This window comes from Ursus maritimus, unplaced genomic scaffold (assembly GCF_017311325.1).
Source record: "Ursus maritimus isolate PB19 unplaced genomic scaffold, ASM1731132v1 scaffold_14, whole genome shotgun sequence".
NCBI classification, from domain to species: Eukaryota; Metazoa; Chordata; class Mammalia; order Carnivora; family Ursidae; genus Ursus; species Ursus maritimus.
In genome coordinates this window covers 45,645,490-45,661,793 of record NW_024423786.1, presented here as the reverse complement: position 1 = coordinate 45,661,793, position 16,304 = coordinate 45,645,490, and the positions used below count along the sequence as shown (strand labels likewise).

Below are 16,304 nucleotides of genomic sequence, written 5' to 3'. Positions count from 1 at the left end.
AATCTTTAAAAAAAAAAAAAAAAAGCTGGTTCACAGACAAGCTCAACAAAATTGATCAACAGAGAGCAAGAACACAGATCACACACACAGATCAGTAGCAGAAACAAAAGGGGGCTCCCGAGACAGGTCTATCAACAGAATGTTACAAATTAATCTTTGCCTTCAAGAAGCTCTGGGTCTAGGGCGACAAACAGGCCCGTGGAGAAGAGGAAAACCAGGGAATGTGTGGGGCAGAGAGAGAGATGCAGCCTAGAACATGAAGAGAGGCTACACACCACCCTCACTAGACACGAGAATTCTCTGTTCAATCACAGAGTCACTTTTTTGCTTTTTAAATCCCAACAGACACCAATTTAATGCAGTGCATTGGGCCTAACACCATGCAAGACATAGGTTTGCTGATGCTGGGGATGGAGAGGGGCATGTGAATGCCTCACACACTTTCAGTGCTGCCAGGAAGATGGCAGGGCAGCCGTGTGGAGCATGTGATGCTCTGTTTTGTTTCAGTTTTGTTGGGCGACGGGGCAGCAGTGGGGGCAGGTGATAGAACAGAGAAGCCACCCAGTGGGCCTGAGCTGAAGTGACAGGCGCACAGAAAGGAACAGAAAAAAGAGAGCTATTCGGGACCCAAGCCATCCTGACATGGGCTCACTGGTCCACTGCTTGTGACAGCCTGAGTCATGGGACAAGCCTCACAGGGATGAGCACCGGGCACACACAGTTAGCACATACACCTCCTTGGTGTCACTCACCTTTGAGGGTAAGGAAGGGTTTTTCGTGAACGGGTCTGAGGTAAACGGGTCATTCTTTGTCTGTTTCTTAAAGAAGTCGTCAGGCGCAGAGCCACGGAATGGGTCACTTTCTTTGAAAGGATCCCCTCCGAATGGATCTAGAGGGTGTTTTGGAAAATGAAGAAAAACATGGCCCATGAATAAAGAACATTCTGCTTCATGAAAGAACCCAAATATAAAAGAACACATAGCTGACTGATGCCACTTATATGAAATTCTACAAAAGGGAAAAACCGTAATGACAGAAAGCAGGTCAGTGATTGCCGGGGACTAGGGGTGGGGGGTAGGAGGCACAAGGGAACCTTCTAGGACGATGGAGATGTTCTCTACCTCACACGACTGCACACATGTACCAAGTCTTATCTAATTATACACTTAAAATTGGTGAATTTTGCTGTGTATTTGTATTACACCTCCCAACAAAGCTGATTTTAATAATCAAAATACGGATAAATCCAGAGACAGAAAGCAGAGTGGTGGTTGCCAGGGGCTGGGGGAGGGGGAAAGGGGCGTGACTGCTCATGAGGATGAGGCTTCCGTTTAGGGGACGGCAATGTTCTAGAACTACACGGAGGTGGTGGTTGTACATTATGAATGTACCAAAAGCCACTGAATTGTCACTTGAAAATGGTGAATTCTGTGTTATACGAACTTCACCTCAATAAAAAAACAAACAGAAATAAAGAAGTCGATAAATAAACAGGCAGCACGATTGCAACACCACACCCATGGTGCATTCATTCCCCTGGAATGCGGGGTGCAGCCATGGTGAATGGACGCGGGGCAAAGCCGCTGTCACCAGGAGGGAACAAGAACTAGGCTTTCACGCAGTGCAGATGGTGGTCCTTCCCAGTACTCGCTGCCGCCACCACCTCTGGTCTGTGTAGACCGAAGCCCCATTGCAGGCAGGCGCTACACGGGGGCCCCCTGATGCTACCACAGGTGACACAAGTGAGCACGTGGGAACGAGTTGCCATGGGCATGTTTGAAAAATCGCCTAGCCACTGGGAGCTCCTTTTCTAGTTTTGCTTCTCTTCACACTGTGAGGTTGGCAAGAAGGGGAACCCGACCGTGAAGGGGAGGGCAAGTCACTGCCAGGCTTCCTCAGAAACTAAGCTCCCCTGCTGCCCTGTCCTAGCAGGCATGGCAGACAGGCTGCTTTTCTATTTCCCTCAATTTGAACTAGGAATGGAGACAGTCTGAGGATGAGTCCACGAAGAAACAAGAAGTTTTTTCAACAAAGGCTTTTTACCTGCTGCAGCTGTCTGTTGTTCTGCGAAGGGGTCATTCTGGAATGGGTCACCTAGGTTAGAGGAGAGAGGAATGTTTAGCTCTATGGCAGAAAGGACTCTGGCATATCCAAGTGGGAGCAGCCTCTGGCCGAGGCGGCTTTTCTTAGTTGGGGTGTTCAAGATGAAATGAGGTATTGTTGGCCGGAGGCGGGGAAAATGTGGAGTGAACCAGAATTCACTCCTCTTTCTCCGCCACGCTTTATGCCTGTATCTCATCTCCGTCTCACCTCCCGCAGCTGCGACAACACAGGATCCCGGCGCTGCCCCAGTCCTCAACCCACAGGCAGCCCTGGAGCGACGAGGAGCTCCACACCTGCGAGCTTCAGGAGCTTCGACCCCACATCTGACACTGGAAAGGCACCCCCACTGCCCTCTCCCCGCCCCAGCACTTTGCGCAGGAACGTACAGATAGGCTTTCGGGCTTCCTGCTCTGAAAAAAACCGAGAAACCGGGGAAAACTTGTTTCTAGAAGTCTTCTTACTCTCGACACGTGTGCAGCTCTGGGTAAATGCGTCACATGAAGACCTTAGACCTACGTGGGGAACCTGTCCTTCACTGGGTAGTTTCATAATCGTGACTGCATCTGATTGTCTTACTGATCCCACCAGAAGAGCGAGGGAGAATTTACCACCCCTGGGAGGCTGGGAACCGAGATGCGCAGAGGTTAAGGGCAGAGCCAGCTGCCCTTGAATGTGGGTACCTCGCTGGGAGCTGGGAGCTCAGCTCTTCCCACCACACGCCAACGCCTCAGCTCCGGAGTGAGCCGGCTGAGGTGAAACACTCAGGTGGCCCAGGAGGCTCCAGAACTCCCTTCCCCCTCCATTCCGGAAGGTGCTATCTTGCACCCACTCGAATCATCGGACAGTTGTAAATGGCACAAAGTAAACAGCCCTCTAGTGACGAAGTGGGCACCGAGCGAGATACCTTTGAAGGGATCAGCGCCTTTAAATGGGTCGGATTTGAAGGGGTCTTCGGCCTGGAAAGGATCCGGATGCAATTCTTGGGCATTGTTGCTAAATAACAAGGCTTTATTTTTGAAAGGATCGTCCTGTAATTGTGTGAAGAGACAGGACAGGAATTTTATTATTTCAAATTTAAAGCAAAGTAAAGAACTCCCTACCCAACTTGTGTATTTCTCCTTCAAGCAGTGGGACCCTACAGAGAACAACTGAAAAATCACTGAAGAAATGTGGATGCCGGTTCACAATGACATGTCGACACTAGTTTATTCACGGTGACAAATGTTCATTCACAGGGACAAGGTGTTAACAATAGGGGAAGCTGGGTGCGGGGCATGTGGGAACCTTCTGTGCTATCTTTAAGTTTTCCTGTAAGTCCATCACTCTTGCAATATAAAAGTGTATTTAAAAATTGAGTGGAAGCAACCCAAATGTCTGCCGATGGACGAAGAGATATACCAGATGAAGTATGTAAAAATATAAGGGAATATTATTGACCCTTGAGGACATTATGCTGAGTGAAGCAAGCCAGTCACGAAAAGACAAATGCTGTGTGACAGTGTCACTTTATATGAGGTCCCTAGAGGAGTCAGATTCACAGAGACAGAAAGCAGAGCAGTGGGTGCCAGGGGCTGCGGGAGCGGGACGGGGAGTGAGTGTCTAGTGGGTATGAAAATGTTCTGGAGTTTAGTTGCACAGTGTGAATATACTGAGGCATGGTTCAGATGATCAATTCTGTGTTATGTGTATTTTCTCACAATTAGAAATTTTTCTTAAAAAAAAATCACTAAGTCAGAAAACAGTGGTATTTTTGGAAATGTCAAAAAGAAAACCTAACAAGCCACTCAACAACGACAGCATGGGCCTTGTTCAAAAGTGTGGCCTCCCTCAATCATCTTTTTCTCATAAAACGTCTACCTATGTGGGCATTTTTTAAAAATGCTGTTTCCACACCAAGAAACATGCTGGCTATTTACATCTTGGGAGGAAATGAGTTGCTTATGCAGTTAGAACTACTAGAGCATACACACTTTGCACTTTGCATGTTTTTTAAAAAGTGCTTATTTCTAGAAACAAACAAGCATGTTTAAACCAGAAGAAAAAAAAAAAAAGATTTGCTTTTGAAGAGCACATTTTTATAGTGGAAAATGGTCCAAATGTTGGGGGGGGGTGTAATCTACACAGGAACAATGCACTTCGTTTAGAAACAGTGAGTATATTTTGGTTAATAAAGACACACCCTCAGTGAAAACATGAAGGTTTCACTGTGATATGAAAAAGCACAACATCCTCACTGAATCTGGCAGACATGTCAGCACCCGTGGGGCTGGCAAACATCCATTATTCCTAAGCCAAATAATTCAAGAGCTGGGGCTTCCGTAAAAATACAGACAATGGTTACAAGGGCAATGACGTCAAAGGTGCCAAAGGGAGATTCCTGACGAGGCTCCTAGCACTCTGGGCTGGTTGACTTGGGGAAGCAGGATGGCTCTCAGAGGCACTGGGCCAATGGGAAGCCCCAGGCTTCAGAAGGACGACCAACACCCCTACCCTCTGATGAATCCAGAATGATTTTTCTTACCTGGGAAAGATTATCTGCAGCCTCCAACCACAGGGCTTCCCAAGGTGGGGAAACCAAGCAGGGTTCTTAGGCAAGTAAGTACAGATGTCCGCAAGCACCGCGTCTGGCGGAAGTGTGCGGTTCGTTAAGGACAGCATGGTGCTAACACCTGCTCCATGCGTGCACCCAGCAAGCGTCTGATGGGGCACTCAGACACAGAGAAATAGGACGGAGAAGTCCCAATCTGAAGAAGCTGGGAGGCCAAGATGGAGAATCAACCTCTCACACTGTACCGGGGGAAGGGCTGTATCTGTTCCAGAAGAACGGAGAGAGATGATGACCTGGATATAGGTGTGCATTAAGAATGACAGCTTGGTCTCAGGTTGGAAGCTTCTATTTAGTTTTTAATAGCACTGATTTACAAGTTGGTGGATACTGTTTGTTTTTCTAATGTTTTAGATCATCACTTGGAAGCCTGCCAAATAAAAGGGGGCAATGGCAGAAAGGAGACTGTGATTCTAGGGGCTCTGCCTGTGAGCTCCCTGAACTGAAAGTCAGGTCTGCAGTCTCTTTCTCAAGAGCAATTATTTGCCTTAGGCAGCAATCGCTCTCTCCCCTTCAAAGGAGAAGCCTGACAAGACCCCAGGAGGGTTCGGGTTCCGACTCCATTTCACAGGTTCAGAGCAGAGAATGACCCTTCCCTTGCTGCAGAAATGCCGTAAACTCCACCATCCACTGACCACTTTGCAATGAGAACTGAGCCATCTGCCACCTGGGAGACGCAAGTGCAGTAGACAAGCACCGGGGTGAAAGATCCCTCAGCAGAGGTAAAAGACCTCGAACACGGAGTTCAGTAACTAGTCTTAAGTTCTGCACTTGGTAAGAAATAGATGTGACAACTCTGAAAGGAGTTTCTGTGACTTTCCTTCCCTTTAGATGGGGGCTGGGCAGTGGTGTGCTGGTGAACCAGCTCTCTAGGGGGGCGGGGGAGCCCTGATTGGTAGCTTCTGCCAGTTCCCATGGTGTAAATACTCCCACCGTGGCTGAATCCAAGTTACCAAAAGTTGAACAATCAGGTTACAAAATTCCTACTTAATAATCAGCTCTGGAAAGTCAAGAAAATATGGCTCCAGCACGCCAGTGGGACTGGATGCGACAGACGACCCAATGATGAGTTCTTGATGAGGCTTAAGTCTGGGATGATTTATTACTTTCTCTCTACTAGACAGGGTGGTTGGGTGCTGCCTTCAAGGGCAAGAGGCCAGTATTCTCATCACCGGATGAGAGATAAGAAATAAATTTGGCTTTAAGAAACATCAGTCTCTTGGACAAAGTAACACAGTATGAGCTTAACACTAAAGTTAGTAACTTTGGTAGAACTGTCCAGCCTTAGAAAGTTCTAGATGCACCTCTCTGGTTACACTATTCTCAGGGGACTAAACCCCTCACTTTTGCCCACCTCAAAGAGTACTAAGAGCTCTCTGAAGCAGTCTCGAAATATTCAAGAGTAAACAAAAAGCCCTCTTCAAAGTGTTTATTAAGAAAAGGAAACAAACCGAAAAATGCTTTAAAAACTGTATTTGTACAACAAGATAAATATAGTTTTTCTTTCAGACACTGGTTGCAAGTTTCTATGTAACATATCTGACGTCGACATTCCAGGATGAGTTGACTATCATGTAAACTTTGCCTCACTTACAAGATAAATGAAAATAAGGAAAGATTAAAAATCTGTGGGGGAGAGGAGGGAAATCACTGGCCACTTGCAAACTGCCACCTTGCTGCCAACTTTTTACCCAAGGAAACCCATCTTATTCGAACCTGCAAAAGGGTTTGAGAGTGAGCTGTCCTGTGAACTAAGATGAAACGGGACAAGCCCAAAGCTGTGCAAGGGGACCAACGCCAGATGGGAAAAGTGAAAGCAGGGTCACGAAGCTGAAGGCACACACTGAGATAGGACACAGCCAGAGAGCCAAGCAGGCAATTCTGCCTCACACGGTTAACGAAGAATGGTTGTTCGTAGTCCACATTCGGACAATCGAGCTGACGATGGGCCCCAGGGCGGATATGGAATTCACCGGTCTACAGTTCCATGACAAAAAGGAATCTGTGAACAGCAGAGGGAAGCAGCAAAGGCCAGAGACAGGAGACAGATGAGAGCACCAACAGTGTCTTCTAAGAGACTCAGGGAAGGAGGTATAAGCTTTCCCATAAATTCCTGGGAATGAGTACTCAGCTACTGAGGAAAGAAATACGTCAAGAAATGAACATGAATAGCTAGGTCTCTAGTTGAGAGAAAGAGAGAGAAGCTGTATTATTACAGGAAGGAAAAGGAATCTGTGAAGCCAACAGGGCCAGGGGCAGAAGGAGGGCTCAGAGCAGGAGCCCTGGACAAGGGGGCAGCAGTGCAGGGTGAGCAGCGAAAGGCTTTGGAAGCACAGCACGACCAAACCATCAAGACCAACCGCGTCCCACTGGCTCCCTCAGGAGCACACAGATGCTCTCATCAGCCAGACTAAAGTGGAAACGCTGGGGCTCAGGGCCGGAACAGCAGACTCTGGTAGGAACAAGGGGACGTGACAATCTAGGGAAAAAGTAACACTGGCTGGTTGTGAGCAGCCCCAGAGTCCACAGAAACCTAAGAGGCCAACAGCCCCTTGGGCCTTGATCGGGACCCCTAGGGTCATAAAGTGCCGAGGTTTTCGGCATTACCAAAATTGCAAGAGAGAGGCCAGTTCATAGGTCGAACAGCAGTGCCTCGAAGGGCTGTCACTTTTTTGGATCGATTTTCAAGGTGCTCCTTGATTTTCAAGGTGCTCCATTCGATTTTCAAGGTGCTCCTTGTGGGAACACAGACACACATAGACATAGACACACACACATACACACACATTCCCCTGGTCCCCCCAACTAGTAGAATATAGGGTTTCACAATGTGTGAGAGCTTGATTCAATTTTGGTTAAGTTTGGGAAGCCCTCCAAATGTGGGTGGTTGGCCCACCGGAGATGAAGGTCTTTAAATACTGTTTACAAAGAATTCAGGCCTATCCTTCGCTTTGTCCCGGAAGCAAGGCTGGCGCACAGCCACGTGCACTGGGCTGCAGGGCCTGTGGGGACACACAGAGCAGCAGCGCACACAAGAAACGCCCTGCATTTGGACAGAATCAAGGCTGGCAAGCGCCCGATCCAGCAGGCAGGGCACTCTCTGATCTCAACGTGGGACCTAAGCCCAGGACTGGAATATGTTTATTCGACCTTTACCATGGCTCCAAAACCGCCCCTCTCTGTCAGGGAGACCCCCTCGCTCAGGTCGGCTAGGTTGGTCAGGCTGGCGCCGTGGGCCCCATCGAGCGCCTCGTCGTACTGCTCCAGGGTCCTGTGGGCTTCCTGGTGGCTCTCGTGCAGCTGGGAAAGCTTGCTTCTTGCCTACACAACAAAAATGGCTGATATCACGCAGGGTTTAGGGGAAAAGCGTCAGGCGAGACATTTTTTTCTCCTAATGCCCAACCCTGAGTGATTCAATGGGAAACTGAATTACTCGCCTACAGAGTTTACAAGAAGTGAGAACACTTGTAAACCAGAATGAGGTCCTTCCCACAGCCCCATGAGGCCTCTCTGTATCCCCAGCCCCTAAGGGAGGCCTATGTTCAAACAGACGTTTGTCAATTCTGGAACAAACTGAAATTGGTAAAATCCAGATTCACAATCTGTTCCAAGCGATAGTTGACATTTTCCTTTATGGGGTTTTTATCACCCCGTTTGCATGAATAAGCAGCAGTGAACATCACTGTTATTATTACTAACACACACTCATGTCTCGGTTCTATTTACCTTGAACAGACTCTTAGTGCTTGGAGGAAAAAGGTCTTAAGATAATACTATACCTATTCCTTAAGAATGAAACACAATAGAAGGTATTAAACCCCCGGCACACGTTTGTGATCAACTTTTGTCTGTAATCTGACAAAAAGAGGGAGAGATGGAGCCAGTCAAGAAAGGAAGCATGACCAGCCATTTTGACATTGCCAAGAGTGAGCGTCACCCCACGCCGTAGATGGGACACCTAGGGGCCGTTGCATACAGGGGAGCATGAAAGGAGCCCTCCCTCTGCTGGCGAGCCCCCACTACAGGCCTCAGAGCCTTCACATCGGTGCAGAAGGATGGGGTGCCCAGACAGTCTGAAGAACTGGAAAAGGACCTCACATGGGGTGATGCTCGTCACAGGGTGGGGCCTCCTGCATGTGCCAGTCCTCAAACTGCACGGGGATAGAGAGGTGCCAGAACCGGTCTCAGACTCCGTCCCTCTTTCTTGTCCAAGAACCATGCTGGTGAGGGCGTTACTGTACCCAAGACTGTCTCCAAAGGAGCTATTCAAGTCCTCACACAGACCCTGCCCATTCTCCCAAAATGGCACACGCTCAGCGGGGGAAGTGGAAGGACGGCGAGGCAAAGGGAACTACCACCGGGCCATGATGCTGGAACACGTGCTGGAGGATTCTGGGTGCTTATCCTCCAGGCCAGGACGACAGCCTCTAAGAAGAGAACCTAACGTAAATGAGGTGGGTGACAGCAAAGGAAACAAGCGGCCTCAGGGCAGGTGCAGACCAACACAGGCTGGTCAGGCACAGCGATGTGACCGGTCACTGCAGCTACTCCCCGTGCCAGAAGACCCGGTCACGGCCAGCAGAAACATACCTGGTTGATTTCATCTTGCGTCGATTTCAGGGACTTGATAATGGTTTCCAGTTGAACTTTCCCAGCCTGAATGCTCTGCTCCAGCTGGGTTTCTTCCTGCTGCAATCGGTTCAGCTCCGATTTGGCCCGGTTCAGGTCATCTTCCTGGGACTTGAGGTCAGATTCCTGAGACTGGATTTGGGTCTTCAATGAGGAAATCTGAAATGAAACGAAATATGATTGAAGGAAAATTTTTTTTTTTTTAAAGATTTTATTTATTTGAGAGAGACAGAGTGCGCGAGTGCAGGGAGGAGCAGAGGGAAAGGGACAAGCAGACTCCACACTGCATGCAGAGCCTGATGTGGGGCTTGATGTCACAGCCCCGAGACCACAACCTGAGCCGAAACCAAGAGTTGGACACTCAACCGACTGAGCCACCCAGGCGCCCTGAGGGAGAATTCTTAATTCACATTGTTGGAATGAGCTAACTCAGTGAGGCAGACACCAGCCTGATGCCCGGACACCTGGCTTCCTTCCAAGGCCCTCTCTCCACTCGCAAGACAGAAAGAAGCAAGAAGGCAGACATACGCACACCCATGTAACCGACAGAAAGTCAATTTGGGATAAGGAAGAATGAGACCTGGGATAAGCACAGGCAATCTGTCCCCGAGGGGCTAAACATCCCCATACGAGGCCTCGGAGGGAGACATAAGGGCTTTGCAATCTCCTGAGGCTGCAGCCCCCTGGTTTGTAATGAGCAGTGAAGACAGCAGAGTGAGGACAGGGGTGTGCTGGCCTGCCTGGGCTGTGAGGCACAGGCCAGGGTGAGGCGTCCACACACACAGGTTAGCAGAGACCAAAGCTGTTCACCATATGGCTTCGTAGGCGAGACTGAGGTCAGGCCACAAATGCTTGGTCACTTTCTCGTGTGGTATGTCCGGCAACTCTATTAAAGCAGGAGGATGTCTCAGCCTTGTGTTTCAAGGGCTTCATGAGCTCAAAGAAGCCCGCAGGAAGCCCCCCTGCACTGCTGGGTGTAAGACTCACCATCTGAGTCTCGTCCTGGCACTTCTGCCTGACGTCGCTCAGCATGTCTCGGAGCTTGGCCTTCTGCTGATCCATTTCATCAAGGCGGTCCTGGGCATCCTGTTTCTGAGCTTCTAGCTCTTGCAAGCTGCTTGTTTCCCGGTCTAAATCATTTTGTAATTCCTAGGTAAGAGTCACATCAATCTCCTTCAGACGGATGAGAATGGGGCACATCCAGGTAACATGGTCTCAGCCTGGGCTGGAGTCCCCACGATGTCCTACAAAACCGCCCCATGCCCCCAGTCTGTACTCGGCAGGCACCCTGTGCACACCTGCTGTAAATGCGTGCATCTCGGCCTGGCAGCTGCGGCTTGAATTCTCACTAAGTTCCTTGGAAAATACTTACTGTCGGCCTAAGGAGAGGCCGGGGGCCAGGAGAGTGGCTGGGTCCCACCAAGAAGAGCTGTCCAGTGACACGTGGTCAGCGGTGGGGGGAGGAGAGGCATCACCCAAACACAAATAAACTAGGAGGAATGGAACCAACAGAATGCATGGGTGCTGTTGGGTAGGACTGGGGACATGGGGAGACTGGACTGATGCTGCACGGATGGAGGGGACCCCCCACAGAAGCACCACTTAGGAGGGACCCAAAGGACAAGCCGGCAGCAGCCAGGTGAAGAGCCAGGAGGGAACGAGTCCAGCGGGGGGGGGGCAGCAGGGGGCCCAAGGTGGGGAAGGGGGTTATTGGGCTCCAACTTGAGCCAAAGGAAGCAGGGCCAGGCCAAAGAGACTGTACTTGCTTCTGGGGCAGGACATTCAAGTACAGGCTTGGGACACAACGATTCTCCACTACTAACGCTTCTCTAAACTGGCAGTATCCATCAAGATGACCCAGCAGGTACCCTCACATCCGACTACGACCCCTCTAGGAAAAGCATCTTGGAGGTGTACGACATGTGTGACCACATGCAGCACGTGACAGCAAAACCTGCAAACAATGTAAATTTCCACCAGGCCGGCCTGGCTAACAACTGCGGTACAGTTTTACCCTAAGGGAAGCTGCACCTCATACTCTGAGTTACAACGTGAAGCAAACAAGGCACGTGGCGGAGCACACGTGTACTTCGCATTCTGGCATTCGTGCAAACAGGAAGGAGAGAATATGCACAAACTGCTCTCCTTACACATGCACATGACCTTCCTGGAAGGCCTCATGGGAGCTAATGGGCTGCATCTCTGAGAGGGCAAAGGGGAAGGCAGGAAGCTTCACGCCTTTTGATTTTCAACCAGGCAAATGTCTTATCAAATGCCTCGTAACTAAAGCTAAAATCACGGGTGGGTGGGGCGAGGAGAAAGAAGCCTGGGGGGCAGACAAAAGGAGCAGGGAGGGAACCCCAGCCTAGGTGAGATGGTGGCCACGGGAAACAAAGTAAGAGAAAGATTTGAGGGGACCTTGAGGGTGCAGGAAGACAGGGATGGTGAGGCCGATCCCCAGGGCTGGCCTGGGCTGTGGGCTGCTGGTGCCATTTTAGGAAAAAACCCAAAGCAGGCATGGTGTCTCCTCTCTGCTTTGAGGACAAAAATGTCATGGCTCTCTCCTCCCTAGACAGCTCCCCAGTCTCCCTGCCCCTGACCTTTAATTCAGTAAGCAGATCCTCAGTCTGACAAGTTTGGGGAAGAGAAGAGACTGGTGGTTGGGAGTCCAGGACACGGGTCTGCCACATCTGAGGGAAGAACAGTGACGGAGGAGGAGGAGACGAAGCAGGGAGGGGGGTCAGGCCCAGTGTGGTAGCCTGGGACACCAGGTGGCCAACAGCCTGGGACATCAAGGAATCTGAGCCTCATTCTATAATGAAAAAGGAGGACTCGAAGAGGGGACAAATACCCATCAGCTCATGGTTAGGATGGGAGCTGGGTCAGAACGGGGGAGGTGTCTAAGCAAAGAGAACACAGAAATAACCCAGACAACCTACAAACTCAATTCAAACCCCACTGGAATCCCCAGCTGGCTTCTGTGCAGAAACTAACAAGCTGATGCCAAAATCCATTACGGAAATGGAAGGGACTCCGAATAGCCAAAACAATCTTGAAAAAGAAGAAAAAAAGTTGTAGGACTCGTACTTTTCAATTTCAAAATTTACAACAGACATACCTCAGAAATATCGTGGGTTTTGTTCCAGATCAGTACAACAAGCAAATATCGCACTAAAGTGAGTCAAATGAATTTTTTAGTTTCCCAGTGCATATAAAAGTATGTTTATACTATACTGCAATCTATTAGGTACACAATAGCATTATGTCTAAAAATAAACGTACACACCTTAAATAAAATAATACCTTATTGCTAAAAATGGCTAACCATCATCTGAGCTTTCAGTGAGTCATAATCTTTGATCACAGATCACCAGAACATATATAACAATAATGAAACAGTTCGAAAGATTGCAAAAAATACCAAAATGGGACACAGAGACACAAAGTGAACAAATGCTACCGGGAAAATGGTGCTGATAAATTTGCTTGACACGGGGTTGCCACAAACCTTCAATTTGTAAAACAAAAACAAAAAACCACACAGTATCCGCAAAGCACAATCAAGTGCAGCACAATAAAATGAGGTATGCCGCTAAGAAGCTACAGCCATGAAGACAGCGTGGTAGTGACATAACGAGAAATGCAGGTAGAGCAATGGGATAGAACTGAGGGTCCAGAAATAAAGCCACACATTGACGGCCAAGTGATATCCAACAGGGGTGCCAAGTCCATTCAATGGAAAAAGAACATTTTCTTCAACAAATGGTGTGGGACAACTGGATCTCCACACGCAAAAGAATAAAGTCGGGCCCCTACCTCACATCGTATGCAAAAACTAACTGAAAAAAGATCAAAGATCTAAATGTAAGAGCTAAAATGATAAAATCTTAGAAGAAAACATGGGGTAAATCTTTGTGACCCTGAATTTGGTAATGAGTTCTTAGATACGACACCAAAAGCAAGAGCAGGGAAAAAAAAGGAATAGACTGGACTTCACCAAAATTTAAAAGCTTTATGCTTCAAAGGACACCATCAAGAAAGAAAAGACAACCCACAATATTTGCAAATCACATATCTGATGAAGAGCTTATATCTAGAAACTATCAAGAACTCTTACAACTCAGCTACTGAAAGACAACCCAATTTAAAAATGGTCAAACGGCCCGAATAGACATTTCTCCAAAGAAGATACACAAACGGCCAATGAGCACATGAAAAGATGCTCAACATCATTAGGGAAAGCATTAGGGCCAATGAGATACCACTCCACACCCACTGGGAAGGCTAAAATAAAAAATGGGGAGTAAGTAAGTATGGAGAAACAGGAACCCTTATGCATTAACAGGTTGGAATGTAAAATGGTGCAGCCATGTTGGAAAACAGTCCAGCACTTCCTCAAAAGGTTAAACAGAGTTATCACATGATCAAACAATTCCAATCCTAGGTAACAGACCCAAGAGAAGTGAAATCATATGTCCACAGGACTTGCATGTGAACGTTCAGAGTGATGTCATCTGCAATAGCTAAAAAGTCAAAAAATTCAAATATCCATCAACGGCTGAACAGATGAACAAAATGTGGTCCAGCCGCACTGCAGAGTCTCACTCAGCCATAAAAACGAGTGACGCCCTGACACACGCTACGACGTGGATGAACGTTGAAAACACGAGGCGGAGTGAAAGAAGCCAGACACAAAGGCCACACAATGTGTGACTCCATTACCACGTAACGTCCAGATCAGGTAAATCCAGAGAGAGGAAGTAGATCAGTGGTTGCCAGGGGCTGGGGGACGACGGGACTGCTAGTGGGGATGGGGCTTCCTTTCGGAGTGAAGAAAGTGCTGAAGAACTGACAGTGGTGATGGGTGTACAACCCTGAGCATACACTAAACACCACTGAATTATACACTTTAAGTGGATGGACCGTGTGGGATGTGAGTTTCTAGCTCAGTAACATGTTATCGCAGAAACAAAATAAAACCAGAAACCAGGCAAAGACACTGCGGGTGCTCACCAGAACGACAGTGATGGAGATGGAGGCGAGAAACCCCCAGGGAGGGTGGGGAAGGGGAACCCTGGGAACAGGACCATGGGGGCTGAAGCCGAAGCTTCCGCTGCCTAAAACCAAACATAAACCTGAGGACAAAGGACTCGTACTCCACGCGGAGCCCTGGCCCGCAGACTGTGCTAGTGGGTGTGGCAAGTGATCTCCTGACCAGACCCACATGGGAAAAGGTGGCAGGAACCAAAGCCAAACCTGGTTTTCACAGGGGAACTTTCAAAAAATACAGTATTCTGTCTAGGACCAAAAAGCTGCCAGCAAGCACTACAGCAGAGCCCCAGCCTGGCCTGCTTACAAATGAGGCCCCCACAGAACAGGGGTCGGTCTGGCTGGAGTTGGGGTCTCTCCCAGCTCTGTGGGGCTGTTGGGGCACACAAGGACCCCAGCACCTCAAAGGCTGCAGGTGTGTGCCAACAGAGCCCACAAGCCAGGGCTCTAGGTGGCCTGGCTGCGCCGTCAGAACAAGTCACTGCAAAGACCCGACACCTTCCTCAGAATCGCCCAGAGCTGGCAGCAGATGATTGGTTTCCTGGGTAGTTAAAGGCCATCATAGCACCCAGATCCTCAGGGACCAGAATACAAACGAAAGCATGTTCATGGCAACCCACACACAACAGGAAGGGAGAATCGGCCACACATCCTGTCGCTGGCTGGGCCCAGCCGGGCATGAGGGAAGAGGAGGCCAGCTCCACCACACCACAGGACTAAAATGATGGAGGCTGAGAGGATGCAGGTGACGGAGGGGCGGGAGTGGGCTCTGGGTCTGAGGGATCAATTCTAGGACATGGGTGGAAATCAGAGGACTGAAAGAGAATAAAATGACAGGAGGAAAGTACCGTGGGACTTTCAGAGAAATATAGTCACTTCGCCTGCAACGTCTCCTTATAACAGAAGCAAAAAGCCCTTCCTGTCAGAGGCAGGCCAGTCCCTGCTTTCCAATCCAAAACATTCCAGGAGACCATCTACAGCCCAATCCTCACTGCTAACATGCACAGACAGCGAGAAGCCAGGAAAGGAAAGAAGGGTCTGGACAATGCACAGTGTGAACTGGTGAGTGTGCCGAAGCAGGGTGGGTCCTCCCCAGCAGCCCACAGCCATGACAGATGACATTTCCCACAGATCGACGCAACGTGCCATCTTCCTAGTATCTCAGAGTCCTCCAGTCCCCTTGCGGGTGGTGCAGGAGAGCCGCCCAGCACCTCGAGAGCCCAACAGAGTCCGACGCTACTTCCCCTGGCTCAGGTCACATCCTTGGAGGTGGCCCAGAAAGTACCAGCCACTTTCACAGCGCACACGGCAGCCAGCCGCTGCTCTTGGCTCTGTGAGCAGCCCATGCACTGACCCTTGGTGCCAGCTGGGGAGAAGGAAGCTAGGAGGCTGAGCCACCGGTCCGGGTCACTCAGGTGAGGTCCCTCAGGTGGAGCTGGAGTCCTGACCACTTGGCCATGCTCTTCTCCCTCGCCCAGCTCTGAGCTCAGAACACGCCAGGTCCTCAAGCAGAGACCACCAGTCCCAGCGGCACTTCTTGCGCTCACCGTCAGGGTGCCATGGCCACCTCTGATGTCCTCACAGTGGCAGCACCTTCTCTATCCACTCAGACCCGAGACATTGTGGGAACCCATGCTCCTGCTGCAGACTCCCCTCTGCTCAAATGATAAGAAGAGCAGGGAGGGCCCCGAGTGAGTGCTGAGCATATGCCAGACCCCATTTTCCAGCCCCACAACTCAGGAAAGCAGAACAGTCATTACCAATGTCATACAAGACCCAGAGATGTTAAGTAACTTGCCCAAGGTCACACAGCTAAGGAGAACTGGGTTCGAGCCCAGCAGACTCCCAATCTCCACATCACCACCACCTGCTAGGAGAAACTCCAGGAAGCAGGACTGTCCTAAGAACAGGTTAGCAG

The 16,304-nt window shown here is 49.4% G+C and overlaps 1 protein-coding gene across 8 annotated transcripts in view; it reads right to left on the bottom strand.

The window, feature by feature from the left end:
* EPS15L1 (epidermal growth factor receptor pathway substrate 15 like 1) overlaps positions 1-16,304 on the bottom strand; it is a 96,440-nt gene that overhangs the window by 31,479 nt on the left and 48,657 nt on the right. For 6 of the 8 annotated variants that reach the window (XM_040629110.1, XM_040629113.1, XM_040629116.1 and 3 more), the window contains exons 14-19: positions 10,325-10,486; positions 9,299-9,496; positions 7,859-8,029; positions 3,008-3,131; positions 2,044-2,094; positions 753-889 (exon numbers count right to left, since the gene is read on the bottom strand). In XM_040629110.1, coding sequence (XP_040485044.1) covers positions 753-889; positions 2,044-2,094; positions 3,008-3,131; positions 7,859-8,029; positions 9,299-9,496; positions 10,325-10,486 — 843 coding nt within the window. The remainder of the gene's footprint in view (positions 1-752; positions 890-2,043; positions 2,095-3,007; positions 3,132-7,858; positions 8,030-9,298; positions 9,497-10,324; positions 10,487-16,304) is intronic. The other 2 variants (XM_040629111.1, XM_040629114.1) reach the window with 1 other exon arrangement.